The sequence below is a fragment of the Alligator sinensis genome, unplaced genomic scaffold (genome assembly GCF_000455745.1).
Source record: "Alligator sinensis unplaced genomic scaffold, ASM45574v1 scaffold907_1, whole genome shotgun sequence".
In the NCBI taxonomy this organism is placed as follows: domain Eukaryota; kingdom Metazoa; phylum Chordata; order Crocodylia; family Alligatoridae; genus Alligator; species Alligator sinensis.
Window position 1 is genome coordinate 3,483,404 of NW_005841925.1, and position 12,131 is coordinate 3,495,534.

The 12,131-nt window shown below is 48.2% G+C and overlaps 1 protein-coding gene across 3 annotated transcripts; it reads left to right on the top strand.

Moving 5' to 3' along the window:
• Positions 1-6: 6 nt before the first annotated feature.
• Positions 7-12,125, top strand: TMEM80 (transmembrane protein 80). Of its 3 annotated transcripts, XM_025198555.1 has the most exons (5): positions 7-135; positions 3,378-3,394; positions 5,844-5,937; positions 8,125-8,217; positions 11,593-12,125. In XM_025198555.1, exons 1-5 carry the CDS (start codon positions 129-131, stop codon positions 11,796-11,798), a joined length of 417 nt encoding a protein of 138 aa, XP_025054340.1. In that variant the 5' UTR covers positions 7-128; the 3' UTR covers positions 11,799-12,125. The 3 variants fall into 3 exon arrangements, with proteins under 3 accessions (XP_025054340.1, XP_025054339.1, XP_014373264.1); XM_025198554.1 differs by having other exon boundaries at positions 3,378-5,937; XM_014517778.2 differs by lacking the exon at positions 7-135 and having other exon boundaries at positions 2,386-5,937.
• Positions 12,126-12,131: the final 6 nt, after the last annotated feature.

The following is a 12,131-nucleotide window of genomic DNA, read 5'->3' on the forward strand; positions in this document are numbered from 1 at the left end:
GGGCGCGTGCCTCAGTTTCCCCGGGGGTCCCGGCACTGGGCAGAGCCCATGGGGGCCCTTTCCTTCCCTTCCCTTCGCCTCCTGGCCGCGTGCTGGAAATATGGAATTACAATAATAATAAATAATACATGCACCGTAAGTACAGATCATAAAAACGGAGTTGGGTGGAAGTGAGGCGTGCTCACAGAAGTCCTTGCAGGGTTGAGGAGCCAGGCTCCATCATCCCGGCGGCCCCGACCGGCCTGAACGTCTGCTTTTGTTCAGAGGGACCACGCTCGCCCAACCTTGGGCGTTTTTCTTTCTCTGAGGACAGGGATGGGGACCCCCTAGCTAAATGGGCCCATTGCAATCCTGATGCAAAGCAAGAGGTCTTCAGCGGAGTTAAACCAAGGAAGGAATTGCCTCATTTTTCAGTATCGTCATTATTTAGGTAGTGGAAAGCAATTTTGAAATGGAGTGCCCCTCCATTTACAAAAGTTATGCAGGGGTGGCTTGAGTTCACTGTAGTGTGCCTCGAATCCTAAACGGTTGATAACTACAGGTTTCCCTCTATTTATGCGGTACGTGCATTCCTGGAAAACTGCGCATAAATCAAATTCATATAAAGGGAGCTCAGCTTACAATGTAAGAAATAGGGATGTAAGAAATAGGGTTACATTCCCATCTCGGTGAGGGAGTAAGGCTGGGGGGAGGGGCATGGCACAGCTCGTGGGCCGCTCCTGGGGCTGCAGCAGGGAGCAAAGTGGGGGAGATGTCAGTGGGCGCAGGACTCGGGGGGTGAGGCTCTTGGTGCTGTGTGCACCCTGGGGGACCGTGCCGGGCTCTTCCCGGAGGGCGTGTGCCCCTGGATCTGCGAGCAGGACAAGAGCAGGCTGCCGCTGTAGGCTGGGGCCAGCAGCAGCACCAGGTTCTTCCCGAGGCTCAGGGCTGGTGGCAGTGCTGGGAGGGGGGCTGCTGCCACCCCAAAATTTGCTATAGCCCCCCCAGCCTGACCTTCCAGCGCCACCACTGAGCGCCTGGAAGAACCCGGTGCCACCACAGCCTGCAGCAGCAGCCTGTTCTCATCCGGTGCGCAGATCCGGAGGCACGGATCTCCCCCCACCCCCCCGTCCCACACCCACTGACAGTTCCCTCCGCTTTTCTCCCTGCTGCAGCCTACAGAGCACCGTGCTCTGAACCCCCCATGGCTCCACTTGTCCTCACTCACCCCAGCTCCTACTGCAGCAGTCCCTGGAGCAGCCAACACGACCTGCCTGCATCATGGCACAGCCCAGGAGCTGGGGTGAGTGGGGACAAGCGGAGCCCCAGGGGATCATGGCATGGTGCAGTCCAGTGGCTGCAGGCAGCTGGCATCAGCCACTCCCAGGGCAGCTGTAATGGGCTGGGGTGAATGGGGCACCCAACCCTTTCCCCTCCCCCAACAGACTTACTTGCTTGGGGGGAGGTGGGGCACCTATGCTGATTGCATAAGAGTGAATTTACCTCTCATAGAACGAATTTTGGGTATAAAAGGTCATCGTTTAAGAGCGAATTCGCATGTACAGAACCCGCATAAATCGAGGGAAACCTGTGCTGGCTTAAATCATTACCACCTTGCAAGGAAACTTAACTTTGTGTTTTTTACAGGGGAGGTGGACTGAGAACATTTTCAAACATTATTGCTTGTCTTATAGTAACATTTTTATTTTGCTAGTTTTAGGGCATGTCTACATGTTCATTAATGTGTTGTAATTACAGCGCATTAAGTTTAGTACCTGTAATTACTTAATGCACTGTAATCAGTGCTACTGCACATTAGCACAGACGAATGCTTTTTAAGTGATACTTAATACCCACTGAACTAATCTACTGTGCATTACCATGTTTTTTGCATGACATGCTAACGCACAGTAGAATTAGTCCAGTGGACATGAAGCGTCTCATGTGGTAATGTAGTCTTTGTAACCACCCTGGTCTTGTGATTTTAATTTAATTTAATTTAAAAACAAATTATATGTTCTGATTTCCTTGCCTATTACTCTGGTCCCTGCACAGACCCACTAAAACCTCATTTGGTTATTCAAAGTGAATGCTGTGAAGGGTAGGATACACCACGTAGTACAGGTTTCCCTCGCCAACCACAGGGGTTAGGTTCATGAAAGTTCCCATGGCTGGCAAAACCGTGGTTGGTAAGACAAACGGCTTATGGGAAAAATGGGGTTAGGGACTTGAATATGAGTTCCACCCTACAGGGAGTTCAGAGGGAGTGGAAGGAAGGTGGTGAGACAGGGGGCACCACGTGCATGTACAGTACGTGCACGTGGCCCCAGGCAGCCTGCAGAGCAGCTCCAGCAGGTAAGTGTGGGGGAGACGGGGATTGAGGCCCCTGTAGGGATGGAGCTGCTGCAGCTGGGCAGTGCTTGGGGCTGGCAATGAAAAGCTTCAGGGCCCCAGTGGGGAGCAGGATGAGGCTCATCCAGGGGAGGGCCAGCTCCCTGCCAGCGCACGCACTCCTGAGGGGCAGGGGAGACCCCCAAATCTATACATGGGGCAGGCGTGGGCTCCCGCCCTGCTTCCCTCCTCTGGCGTCTCCGCCAACTGGCAGCCTTGACCTGGTGCGGCTGGGGACAGTGGGGCCGCGCAGGGATCTTGCCACGGCTCGCCCTCCCCACTGCCCTGGTGATGTGCCTCCTGCACCTGCCGCTACTTTGAGGGGCGCAGCCCCGTGCTGCTGCCCTTGCTGCAGCCCCGTGCACAGGAGGTGCGTCACCAAGGCAGGAAGGGAAGCAGGGCATCAGGGTGGTGAACAGTGGTGAGCAGCTTCTTGGTGCAGGCCCACTGTTCCCTGCCATCCTGCTTCCCTCCCTTGTGACCTGGCAGGTCAGGGAGCAGAGGAGTTGCGCAGGGATCTCTTCACCTGCTGCTGGTCACCCTGCACTGCCTTGGCTGCCCTGCCCAAGCCCACAGCGGCAGCAGAGGGGAGTGGGGGCACGGGGCTGCAGACCTGAGTCCATGGCCGTGGCAGCCAGGGGCCCCCTCTGGCAGGGCTGGGGGAGCAAAACCGTGGATACTCAAAACTGTGGTTGGTGATGGAAACCTATACCAGTCACCTATATAAAGTGCTTTCTGTTTTAAAAAAAGAGATGCATGTACCAGACAAGGTGGGTTCTTACAATGATGGTTTCACAATATCACTTCAGAGTTAAAGCTGTCTCTGAACCTGAACTGGATAAAATGGGAAAATACTAGTTTCCCCTAATGGACCACAGGAACATCATTTCTAATCCTAAAGCATTCTACCAGCAGCCACACAGCACGTTTAGTAGTTCATTTTGCACCATTTTGGGGAAATATTTTGCCTGATTTTCTGCTAATTACTTTTCCTCTTTCTTGGACAGGAAGAACCTCGTCAGTTGTATCCTTTCTGTAAATTCCATCCTTCACACTGAGGGAGGAGCTGTGATAACATTTGGAATGGATGATTTGCTTCTTGCCTAATAAGTTTACACAATGTTATCTTCATTGTTACCCTGTTTTATCTTCTCAGCAATCAGCACCATCTATTTGAGGTCCTAGGAGTAACCAGTAGCTTCTCAGGGAATGTATGCACTGCAGAGTTAACTCTGGTGCTGCTACAACTTGGCTCCTGACCAAGTTAATCAGAGAGAATAGGCTTTTAGAAATGTATGAGAGAGAGGAGGATGGGTGGACTGGTTGGTCCATAGTAATGCCCTATAGACAAATGAGATTTGTAGAGTAATCTTCATGAAATCTGTGCAGCACACACCCCTGAGACCTGACATTACACAGCTGACAAGAGGTACTAAAAAGGGTTCCATAGCACTCCCTTTTTTCTCCCTTGAGTTAAAATCTTGATGTCCCCCATGCACACACCCACTCCCTTTCACCCTTGCCAAAGGCTTTGTAACTACCTAAGAAAAAAGGCAAATTATTCTTCAAAGATTTCTGCTACTGGAATTTCTCCAGCATTTTGCTCCACCTTCCTTCAACTAGAGAAACATGAAAACCAAGTTCTGCTTGAATAAGATTAAGAACCTTGGGAACTTGAATACACCCATTCATCACATGCAGGTGCTGTCATCCAAAACTAGATGAGAACCAATGCTATATAATATAGAAAGGATCAGAGCATCAACCTCAGTCTTAGGAATGATTCAACAAATATGGCTAGAAATCTGGGGCCAGAATTTCTGTATGGGCATTCTTCTACAGCAGGGGTTTCCAAACTATGGCATGTGTACGCAAGACATCTTGGGAAGCGGGGTATGCAGGAGAAACTAATGGTGGATTTAATTTTCATTATTATAATAATAATTGGCATTTAAAGGGTTAAAATATATGCTGGTAGGGATATGCAGGCAGCTGGTAAATCTGGAAGGGGGGACACAATAAGAAAAAGTTTGAGAACCTCTGTTCTAAGGAAAGTGTCTATAGTACATGGGTAAGATGTTCAAGCTGGCACTTGCAGTCCTCCCTCTACCCAGGAATGGTGTCTAACAAGCAACCAGTGAGCTACTAAGATAATACAGCTGAAATAGCAGGGTTGTTTCAATACTGAACTCTGCTAGCTAGGCAGTGCTTTCCCAGCATACCATACTTTCTTGCAAACCATTCCAAGACATTTTGGGTGCATATACACGATCGGGGAAGCTACTGTGATACACTGTAATTTCAGCATGTTGGAGCATAGCAATTGCTGCGCTCCAGCAGCATCCTGTGCCTTGCATATCAGCATCCCTGTAGTTCAAAATTGCGGCGGGGTGCTTCATTTAAAGTTCGTTAGATGCTCCTCCCGGGGCACATGTCTAAACGCCCCTTGTTTTTGGGAAGGCAGAACGAAGAAAAAGATTTTTCCAGAATTAGGGCCACACACAATAGAGACAGCTTGCTCACCCTTCATTTGCTGCTCAGACAAAACCTACCATTTTAACCCTTTCACATCTGAACTGTCAGCAGATCTAGGATTTGGGGGGGAAAAACCTAAAAGCAGCCTGCAGGACTGTGAAATAGGAGAAGAGACTAGTAGCTAACAAAAAGCAAAACTGCTGAAGAAACGACAGCTTCATTTGTGGAATATCGAGACTTAAGAAAGAAAGGGTTGTCAGCACCTCTGGAGTGAAAAGCAGAGAGCAAAATTGCCAAAGATAGGATGGCTTGATCATCAAGACCATAAAAAGAAGATAAGGTCCACTAATGCCTGTTGAGTGAAGAGTAATTAGCAGGAATAGAGTAGATTATAATAAACTATGAAGTCAAGTGACTTCCTCAGGGTTGCCTGCTTAATGCTGTTCTTGTGGGCAGAAAATCAGCTTCTCATTTTAGGACATGCTTTAGGAAGCCTGATTCTTGGGAGCAGGATATGTGTGGCTTATAAATTTGGTGTATTCTTGCTGCACGTTTTATCTGACTGGCAAATGGGTGGTGAAGGTTTGTTCCATTAGTCTAGGATTTGGGAAACCTGGATTAAGTCCCTGAGTGCATAAATTCTTCATTTGTAAAACAGGGTTGACAGCACTCCCCACCCCCATTCACACAGGTATTGTGAACTTAAGTACCTTAAAGATTGTGAGGAAGATCCAATGCAACAGTAATGGGAGCCATATAAGCACTTAATGGAAAAAAAAAAAATTATACAAATCCCACCTTCAAGAAGCAAGCTATCATTCTGAATTCATGGCATTTTTAATCCAAATTTAATGGAGTTTTCCCCCTCAAGATCCCTATTATCTTGGCTATATGGGTTGTTATGGATAGTGACTTTGTTTTTAAAAACAATGTGCCCAGAAACACTAATGAAAGAGATCTCAACTGCATTACTATTAAATATCCTTAACTTCTGCCAGCTGTCATCTGTTCCTTTACAGATTTTGTTCTACTTAAATGGAGTTTATTACATATTTTATTTCTTGGCAACTCTTCTCATGATTATTTATAAGAGTAAGTTGCTTTGCATATACAGGCAGTCCTCGGACTTATGACGCAATTGGTTCCTGAAAATCGTGTCTTCAGTCGAAACGTCGTAACTCGGAACCAATTTTCTCATAAGAAACAATGTTATAAATGGGGGATTGGTTCCTGAACCAAGGCCCAATACCCTATTTTCACCAAAAATACCCCAGAATTTTGTATTCGATCAGTTATAGATGAATAATATAGCTACATTAATGTATTTATATTGTAAATAGCAATCACATTGATTTGGAAGGACTTCTTTGAAGTGACTTTGTTGGACTTTTTGAAACGCTCTTGGTTGGACTTTTTGACATCCCCCTTCCCTGCTGTGATAGAAGCCGGACGCGAGGGGATCGCCTTCAGACCTCAGGTTGGGGAGGACCGGGTTAGAGAGCTTCTGGAGGGGCTGGACGCGTTCAAGTCAGCGGGTCCGGATGCTCTCCACCCCAGGGTGCTTAGGGAGCTAGCTGGGGTTATTGCAGGGCCCCTGGCACGGCTCTACGAGCGATCGTGGTGCTTGGGCCAGGTGCCAGACGATTGGAAGGTAGCTAATGTGGTCCCCATCTTCAAGAAAGGGAAAAGGGAGGACCCGGGCAACTATAGGCCCGTCAGTCTTACCTCAATCCTGGGGAAACTCTTTGAGAAGATCATCAAGGAGCACATTTGTGATGGGCCGGCATCAGAAATGATGCTCAGGGGCAATCAGCATGGACTTATTAGGGGGAGATCATGTCAGACCAACCTGATTGCCTTTTATGATCAGGTCACAAAGGCCATGGACGCAGGTGTCGCGGTGGATGTAGTCTTTCTGGACTTCAGCAAGGCCTTTGACACCGTCTCTCACCCCATCCTAATTAATAAACTAGGCGACTGTGGCATAGATGCCTACACAGTCAGATGGATTGCAGATTGGCTGAAGGGTCGCACTCAGAGGGTGGTGGTGGATGGATCATACTCGACTTGGGGGGAGGTGGGTAGTGGAGTCCCCCAGGGCTCAGTCCTGGGGCCTGCGCTGTTCAATTTCTTCATCAGCGATCTTGATGCTGGGGTGGAAAGCAACCTGTTTAAATTCGCTGATGACACCAAAATTTGGGGGGAGGTGAGCACGCTAGCAGGGAGAGAGAGATTGCAGAAGGATCTGGATAGGTTACAGGGGTGGGCAAACAGGAACAGGATGTGTTTCAATACGGACAAGTGCAGGGTGCTGCACTTGGGTAGTAGGAACCAGCAGCACACTTATACGATGGGGAACTCCCTACTTGAGAGCACGGAGGCGGAAAGGGATCTTGGTGTCATTATTGACTCCAAGATGAACATGGGCCGACAATGCGAGGTCATGGTTGGCAGGGCTAACCGGACCTTGTCGTGCATCCACAGGTGCATCTCGAGTAGAGCCAGGGAGGTGATCCTCCCCCTCTATGCGACGCTGGTCAGGCCGCAGCTGGAGTATTGTGTCCAGTTCTGTGCGCCCCATTTCAGGAGGGATGTGGACAACATGGAGAGGGTCCAGAGGAGGGCCACCCGCATGATCCGGGGACAACAGGGCAGACCCTACAGTGAGAGACTGCGGGACCTGAACCTATTCAGCCTCCACAAGAGAAGGCTGAGGGGGGACCTGGTGACCGTCTATAAACTCACTAGGGGGAACCAGAAGGGTTTGGGGGAGACGCTGTTTCCCCTAGCCCCCGCTGGCATAACAAGGAGTAATGGGCACAAGTTGATGGAGAGGAGGTACAGATTGGACATCCGAAAAAACTACTTCACAGTTAGGGCGGCTAGGAGCTGGAACCAACTTCCAAGGGAGGTGGTGCTGGCCCCTACCCTGGGGATCTTTAAGAAGAGTCTTCTCAGGAGTCTTGGCTGCAGGTTTTTCTGGAGTCTTGTCTGCTTCCTTAAAGAAAGTGTCCAAGGAAGTTTGGACAGATGTTCTTCAGGGAGATAAGCGACGCAGCAAACTTGTTCGCTGGCGTGGCATCGCATCAGATCAAGCATGTAAAGTTGAAACCGATGTCATAAAGTTGAACCAGGGTTATAAATATTGTAAGTGCAAAACGTTGTAACGAGAAATGTTGTAAGTCGAGGACTGCCTGTATTCTAAATGCAGAAGTTAGAGCTGTATCTTATGTTTGGATCTAATTCATTAGTTTGGGCTTTTTACATGTTACTCAACAGGTCAAGTTTTCAGTTATCCAGATAATTTCTTGGCACTTGATCTTGCTTTGCTATTCATTATGGCCATTCTGGAAGCAGTCCGATTATACTTGGGTATGTTATGCTATCACTGTTCCCTTTAAGACAATGTTTATCTCCTCATCCTTAAACATTAATGACTTTATGTGTACATCAAAACATGTTGATTTAGCGAGTCAACAGATTTTATAGGTTGTGGTACATGCCTAGTATTAAGCATTAACTGTTTAATCTGTTTGGCCAAAAGACGCAAATAAAACTAGCCTACACATGTTGGTTATTAAGTATAAGTAGTGTGTACTATTGAAAAGTGATGGCTAGACATAGTGATAATTGCTACAAATATAACACTGGCATGTTGCTGTGTTATTTGTAAACGTAAGTGTTGTGAGAGAGGGTAATCTCACCACAGAGCTTCTGATTCAGTAGTAGGAGATGCCTTCTTTACACTGTTCCAACAGCATAAACATGCAAGCACATCGCTGGAATCATCCCCCGGGTGGTACTCAGTATAGCAATGGTGACCAACCCATCCAGCCCTCTGGGGCTGGGCTAGGATATGGCATGCGCCCACAGGGCTCCCCATGGCTTTGGGAATTGGTAGGTTGAGCAGCGGCAGCATTACCATATTGACTTGATTCTAAGATGAGTGTTTTTACCCCATTTAACATGGGGTAGAATTGAGTCTGCGGGCAGTGTGGGGAAGGCAGTTGCTGTGTCTTGGCCTCCAGCGCCTACCCAGGATCAGGGCCATAGCCACAGCTGCTGTCTGGCACCCCTCCCCCTGCTTCTGCACCCCACCATCTCCCTCCACCACACACAGCCTCTGCTCCCCTGCCTGCTGGTCTCCCTCCCCCCCTTACCCTTCCTCTGTACCAGCAGGCATCATGCATGCTGCAGCCTGGGGCACAGAGCACAGCCCCCGCCTGGCCCCATAGCAGTAGTGTGCAGCTCCCATGGCTACTGCGAGAGCTGGGCACGGACTGTGCTCAGTACCCCAGGCTAGAACTGGGATGCAGCCTGCCATTGTGGAGTAAGGGTAAGAGTTGGGGAGAGTGTATGGGAAGCAGAGGCTGGAAGGAGAAGGAGGGCAGGGAGAGGAGAAGGAAGTGGAGAGCAGAGGCAGCAGGCAGGGGGCAGGCATAAGCAGAGGGCAAGCTGCTTAACCACCCCACACCACCTGCCCCCTTGATTGCCTGCCCCCTGCAGCAGCAGGGGGACTGAATTAAAGACAACCCTTCAATAATTAGATTTTATATATGGAATAGTACAACAAATGTATACATTTTCCATGTATAGAATCTAATTATTAGGGCATCATCTTAAATTCAGGGTAATCTGAAGTTCCAGTAAATGTAGTAATTGCTGTGGCTTTGGGAGCCATGGTGATTACCACTGCCACCACTCCCCCTGCCACCAAATTTCCAGATACTTGGAGAGCCCCAGGGGCTGGATGACATGGCTCCGTGAGCCAGATCTTAGTCACCCCTGGTATCGTGCAGTGGGGCCAGTCTCTTTGGCAAGCATGCCACAAATTAGCCCGGCACCCTTCCCAAGTGCCACGCCAACCCCTTCCTCTGCTCAGTCTGCTGCTCTGTTTTCTGCTCCAAGCCCTGTGCCACCTGCCCAATTTGTTGCTTTGCCTTCTGCTCCCTGCCCTATCTGCTGCATGCTGCACACAGAAGCTGCCCCTGCCACTTGCAGCACCTGTGCTGCAGATTGGCCACTGCTGGTGTAGAAGGTTCCTCCAGCAGTTTAGAGATGCTACTGTGGCTCCATACCACTCCCCAGGCCCTCCAGTACTGTATTCTGGTGGTCACAGCCACTCTGACCAAAGCAGCATGAAAGGTGCATATCAAGCCCTAGTTCCAACCCTAGCACAAGCACTGTTTTTATGTAGCTGCAAAATGCTGTTTTGTCTAAAATCATGTGCCTGATGCTCTTAAGATATTTAGATCATGGACCTATGGTGACTTCAGTTGAGTTGCATCTGGAATAAGTATGGCTAGTGCCTTCATTTTTATAGTTAAAAAGAGGCTTTAAACAAGTTCCTGGTGTGGGCTCAAAGCCTACTGGATGAACACACTATATATAAGGAAGTTGTGACTTTGAGCCTGACTTGGAAGAAAGGTACAAACCAGAAATACAACACACGTTTTTTAACAGCAAAGGCAATTAAATATTGGAACAGATTCACATGAGGGACATGGTAAATTCTCCATTGCTTGAAATGTTTAAGTGGAGATTGGATATCCTGATAAAAGTTGTACTATAGTAAACAGGTTATCAGGCTACATGCAGGAACCAACAGGGCGATTCAGTGATCTGTTCAGCAGTAGGTCAGACTGGATGCTTGTAATGGTCAGACCTGCCTTTAAAGTTCATTAATCTATGCAGATAACTTAGATGTTGCAACTCAGAGCTGGGGTGTCAGGACTGACTGGGTTGTAGGCAGTCACTCAGCAAATTACCGTAAGCAAGCCGGGGTCACACCAGGTATCATTTGAAATCCAGGGCTTCAGGCCAAGGATTGAGGCAGTATTGTGTCAGTGAAGAAGGTAGATCAGAGCTAGGAGGTCCAAACAGAGCTGGGGATGAGGAGGAGGGGGGCAGGGATTGTGGTTGGGCTGGGATCAGGCAGGAGCTAACAGGAACTCATGTGGAACTGGGCAGCAGTCCACACAAGCAGGACTGTCCCACAGGGGTTATGAGGGGTTTTATAGACCTGTAAAATCCTCCTGTTAGGGGTTTGTGGTGTCTATAGGTTCCCCCTGGTCACCTGACTCCTGGTTAATATCCTTGTGGGAGGAACTAGCCTGGGCTGGGGCTAGCATCTGATCAGCTGTGCAGTGGTGTTGAGGGCCCAGCTTCTGTCTGTTGGCCTAGCTGCCCCAGGTTCAAATCCCAGTAGCCCTAACAAGGGGTGTCTGGCTCACTTGGCCTCACCTCTAAAAAAGGCAGCAGTAGGCTGTTGGCATGCCTGCTAGAGCTGCTCAATCAGTGCAGCTCTGGAGACAAATGGTGTCATTGCTCACTTTTTCTCCTGCTGCTGATATTAATTGCCAATGGTGACCAAAGGCCCTGAATTCAGCGATAGCATTCACCCCCTGGTTTCCAGAGCCATGCCAGTGTCATAGCTCTTGCAGCTGTGCCAAGCCCCACAGGCTACATACAACTTAACTCTCAGTGGCCCCAGTTGGACACCCCTGTCTTAGGACATCAGTAGCTTGTCCTAGATCTAGATTAACTTTGTGATCAGTGCAAACAGGTATCCATTGATTTTTTTATTTGTTTCTATGCTTACAAACAATAGCCCTGATTCAAGAAAGCACTCAAGCATGTTCTTGAGCTTAAGAATCTGCTTATGTGCAGTCATTGAACAGGAATTAGGACTCAAATTCTCACTGCAACTCTAAAAACCTCTAAAAATGCTCTTTTTATTTCCACAAGGTACAAAAGGTAACTTGACAGAAGAAGAAGCTTCACTAGGGGTCAGTCTTGTGATCACTGTTGGCAGTGCCATCCTGTCTGTCTATTTCTTGGTATGGGAGACCTATGTACTGAAAGCAGACGTCATTATAAACGCTATTCTTCTTGTGACGTATGGGCTTGAAGCAATACTACAGATCATTGCCATTGCTGCATTTGTCAACTAAACTTCTGCTCTGCCCAGCATTGTACAGGGCATCTTTTTCTGATGCAGTTCTTCAGGAAAAGGGACAAAGGTGCACCTTTAAAGGGTTCCTTGCAGAAGTATTTGGTTTCATTTTCTCCACTGTAAAAACTGAAAAAACTCCTCTTCCCTATATTACAAGGTATGTTTATAGCTTTTCTCTGGCAGGAACTTCCCTGAATTAGAAATGAAAATATTCTGAACAGTGGTTTTGCTCCACTGTCTGACCAATTAATTTGTTCAAAAGCTAAGACCATGAATCACCAAACTACTGAAGTACATGTTTCGATTTAAGCATATGAATAATTCCCATTGA

Coding starts and splice junctions, on each gene's coding strand:
- TMEM80 (XM_025198554.1), top strand. CDS start 5,697: ATGGAGTTTTCCCCCTCAAGATCCCTATTATCTTGGCTATATGGGTTG. Junction 5,938..8,124: donor TCTCATGATTATTTATAAGA/GTAAGTTGCTTT, acceptor GTTACTCAACAG/GTCAAGTTTTCAGTTATCCA. Junction 8,218..11,592: donor AGCAGTCCGATTATACTTGG/GTATGTTATGCT, acceptor TATTTCCACAAG/GTACAAAAGGTAACTTGACA.